Here is a 3749-nt window from a genome sequence, read left to right on the forward strand (position 1 = left end):
TGGATCTGGGTGGCTACGGTGATGTCGGAATAAGAGAGAAACACAATTAAGGTATTTATACTTCTGTGTCGGACCTACGCTGGAGCTTTTACGCCGTAGGCTATGCGTCGTTGTGCACATCGACATGCAGTACACATGCAGACCAGTAGTAGGCTACGCCGTGCTACTCAGAGCCTACAGCGTAGGTTCCACGCAGAAGTATAAATTGGGCTTTAGGTAGATTGTTCCAGAGTTTGGGTGCTAAATAGGAAAAGGATCTGCCGCCCGCAGTTGATTTTGATATTCTAGGTATTATCAAACGGCCAGAGTTTTGAGATCGCAGCAGACGTGGAGGACTATAATGTGATAAGATCTCACTCAAATACTGAGGAACTAAACCATTCAGGGCTTTATAGGTAATTAACACGATCTTAAAATATATATACAATGTTTAATAGGGAGCCAGTGCAGTGTTGACAGAACCGGGCTAATGTGGTCATACTTCCTGGTTGTAGTAAGAACTCTAGCTGCTGCATTTTGAACCAGCTGGAGTTTGTTTATTAAACGTGCAGAACAACCACCCAATAAAGCATTACAATAATCCTACAGGGGGAAGTCGTGGCCTAATGGTTAGAGAGTCGGACTCGTAATCGAAAGGTTGTGGGTTCGAGTCTCGGGCCGGCAGGGATTGTAGGTGGGGGGAGTGAATGTCCAGCGCTCTCTCCACCCTCAATACCACGACTGAGGTGCCCTTGAGCAAGACACCGAACCCCCAACTGCTCCCCGGGCGCCGCAGCATAAATGCCCACTGCTCCGGGTGTGTGTTCACGGTGTGTGTGTGTGTTCACTGCTGTGTGTGTGTGTGTGTGTGTGTGTGTGTGTTCACTGCTGTGTGTGTGCACGTTGGATGGGTTAAATGCAGAGCACGAATTCCGAGTATGGGTCACCGTACTTGGCAGTATGTCACTTCACATCTAGCCTCAAGGTCATGAATGCAGTTTTACAAATGCTAGAAACGTGGCTAGAAAGATTGCTATCAAACAACTGATGACAGAGCAGCCGTCAAGTGTTAGTGTTCTAGGTTATTACATGTGGGGTTTTTAGGTCTGATAATTAACACCTGTTTTTTCAGAATTTAGCAGTAAGAAGTTACTCGTCATCCAGTTTTTTATATCAACTATGCATTCCGTTAGTTTCTCAATTTGGTGTGTTTCACCGGGCAGCAAAGAAATATAGAGCTGAGTATCATCAGCATAACAGTGAAAGCTAACACCATGTTTCCTGATAATATCTCCCAAGGGTAACATGTAAAGTGTGAAAAGTAACGGGCCTAGTACTGAGCCTTGAGGTACTCCATACTGCACTTGTGATCGATATGATACCTCTTCATTCACTGCTACGAACTGATGGTGGTCACACACACACACACACACACACACACACGCTCATACTCGCATGCGCTCTCACTACGCACACGCACGCTCACATTCACACACTCGCTCTCGCTTCTTCACACTCACACATGTTTCTGCAGCAGTATTAATTGTTCTCTCTCTGTGTGGAGCAGCAGATTTCATCCAGAACTTCAGCGCGTCCTACAGTCCTTTACACAGACACCTGGTGGGAAACAAACAACAGCAGCAAACACAGTCCCTCATACAGGAAGTGACCTCAGACAGCTTTCTGCACACCGTCATGGACTCACAGAGGGTGAGAGCAGCTGCTCTTTATTAAAGTTATTATCTAATATAAAGAGAGTATGAGTGATTATATAAGCACACAATCAGCCTAAAACAGCAGTCAAAATATTATTTAGCATAAATGTCGCTTCACAGCAAGATCAATAACAATATTAGCGTCCACACTAGCAGAGGATGGCTGTGATGTTCTCCGTCTCTCATCAGGACGTGCTGCTGCTGTATTATTCTGCCTGGTGTGGCTTCTGCTCTGTTCTCAATCACGTGTTTCTGCAGCTGGCTCGTCTGTTCCAGGGAAACAGCGCCCTCACGGTGGCCAGGTGTGGAACTGCACATTACCTTTCACCTGACAGTGCATTCAGGAGTGACTATGAGTAAATGTGTGTGTTCTTGTTGTTTCAGAGTGAATGTTGGCCGTAATGATCTGCCCTGGGAGTTTATGGTGGATCAGCTGCCATCTGTGCTGTTCTTCCCCAGACACAGGTGATAAACTCATCATTCACTCTCTCATGCTGGACAAACCTGTCTCTTTTCCATTCTGAATCATCACTGTCTCTCACAGGAAGCAGATGAGTGTGAAGTTTCCAGAAAACACGCCCATGACGGTCCCCAACCTACTGCGGTTCGTTCTGCAGCACACAGGCCACGCCCCCTGGGAGGAGTCAGGTGGCGGGGTGGAGCCTCAGTCCCTGCTGGAGGCGGAGCTTCAGGCGCTGCAGCAGCAGGTGTTTTCTCTGCATCGGGCCAGAGAGCGTCTCTCTCAGCAGCTTTCGGTCCTGTGGAGGGAGAACCGGCGGCTCACGCTGCACACGCACACGCTGCAGACCCAGAATGCCGAGCTGCAGGAGCAGAGCGGGCGGCTGGAGACGCTGTACAGGGAGAAAACACGCCAGCTGAGCGAAACTGTTCACAGACTGCAGGAGCTCGCAGACGCGTCTGAAGAACTGCTGAAGCAGAACATGCTCCTCAAAGTGCTGCTCACTGTCCTGAGAGAGAGAGACGGATGGGACACAGAGAGACAGGAAGAAGCCAATGGAGAGGAAGAAGTAGATGGACAGGAAGGGAAGTGTGAAGCTTCCTGATGACAGATGATTATTATGCATAATCTTACAGAATCCCACAAAAGAACACGTCCAGCTCATATTTCACCACAAAAGCAAATAAGGAATGATATTTTATGAAAAAAAAAAAAAATAATAAAAAAAATATATATATATATATAATATTTTTTTTTTTTTGTTATTTTTAATTAAGTACATTTAGACCCTGAATGCAAATGATCTCACTCTCATTACTGTTTATGAAATGAAGAAATATTACTTACTGCACCTTATAAAGTGTTTATACATCATGGCGGTATTTATTGTGAAGATTTAATTAAAATAAATCATTGTATTACAGTTATATTGTAAATGGCATACAAAGAATCTACTGAGAATTGCTTTTGAAGTGAGAATTACAAGAAAAACAAACATCTGGACAAATTAGAACTGAGAAGAGAGATTATTTACATTTCTATAATGAGCATTTTATTTGTTTATCATAATTTCATAATGCAAACACCTTTAATGGTCTTAAAAATAGGATTGTATTTCTCTGTGCTGAATTTAATTTATTTTCTTGTTCTTGGGATTTGAAGTAAAATGTGATCTGGACATGTTCTGATGATTAATTATGATTTACAGACGTGGGTGATTGAAGACGTTCATCGAGGTATTGATGTAACGAGACTAATAATAATATTGAAAAGCTGTTTAGGCAAGAAGTATTTCTGTTGATTTTGTTGAAATGATCTATTTTTCATGATCACTATGGTATTCTGGATTCTGGTTCAGTATTCAGGGAATTTCAGATTTTAAGGGTTACATTAAAGTTAATGGTGGTGAATGTGATCATCTCTGACTCTGGGGTTTTTAGTATCATTCGTTACACTTTACATTTGTGCAAATCACAGCACTAGAGTACCACTTAAATTAATTCTTGGTCACACTTTGTCAGGTGTACATCGTAAAATAAGTATGATTTCAGCCGTGCCAGTGCAGTTCCACTAAAGGCAAGATGATTTTCTAGTCT

At 43.4% G+C, this 3749-nt stretch overlaps 1 protein-coding gene across 3 annotated transcripts in view; it reads left to right on the forward strand.

Annotated features, from left to right (window-relative positions):
* The window catches only part of LOC306873360 (thioredoxin domain-containing protein 11-like), a 7974-nt gene extending 5080 nt beyond the window's left edge, over nt 1-2894 (forward strand). For 2 of the 3 annotated variants that reach the window (XM_079422597.1, XM_079422598.1), the window contains exons 9-12: nt 1547-1689; nt 1884-1996; nt 2079-2159; nt 2239-2894. In XM_079422597.1, coding sequence (XP_079278723.1) covers nt 1547-1689; nt 1884-1996; nt 2079-2159; nt 2239-2758 — 857 coding nt within the window. In that variant the 3' untranslated portion in view covers nt 2759-2894. The remainder of the gene's footprint in view (nt 1-1546; nt 1690-1883; nt 1997-2078; nt 2160-2238) is intronic. The other variant, XM_079422599.1, reaches the window with a different exon arrangement.
* Nucleotides 2895-3749: the final 855 nt, after the last annotated feature.

This window comes from Barbus barbus (genome assembly GCF_936440315.1).
Source record: "Barbus barbus genome assembly, chromosome: 8".
In the NCBI taxonomy this organism is placed as follows: domain Eukaryota; kingdom Metazoa; phylum Chordata; class Actinopteri; order Cypriniformes; family Cyprinidae; genus Barbus; species Barbus barbus.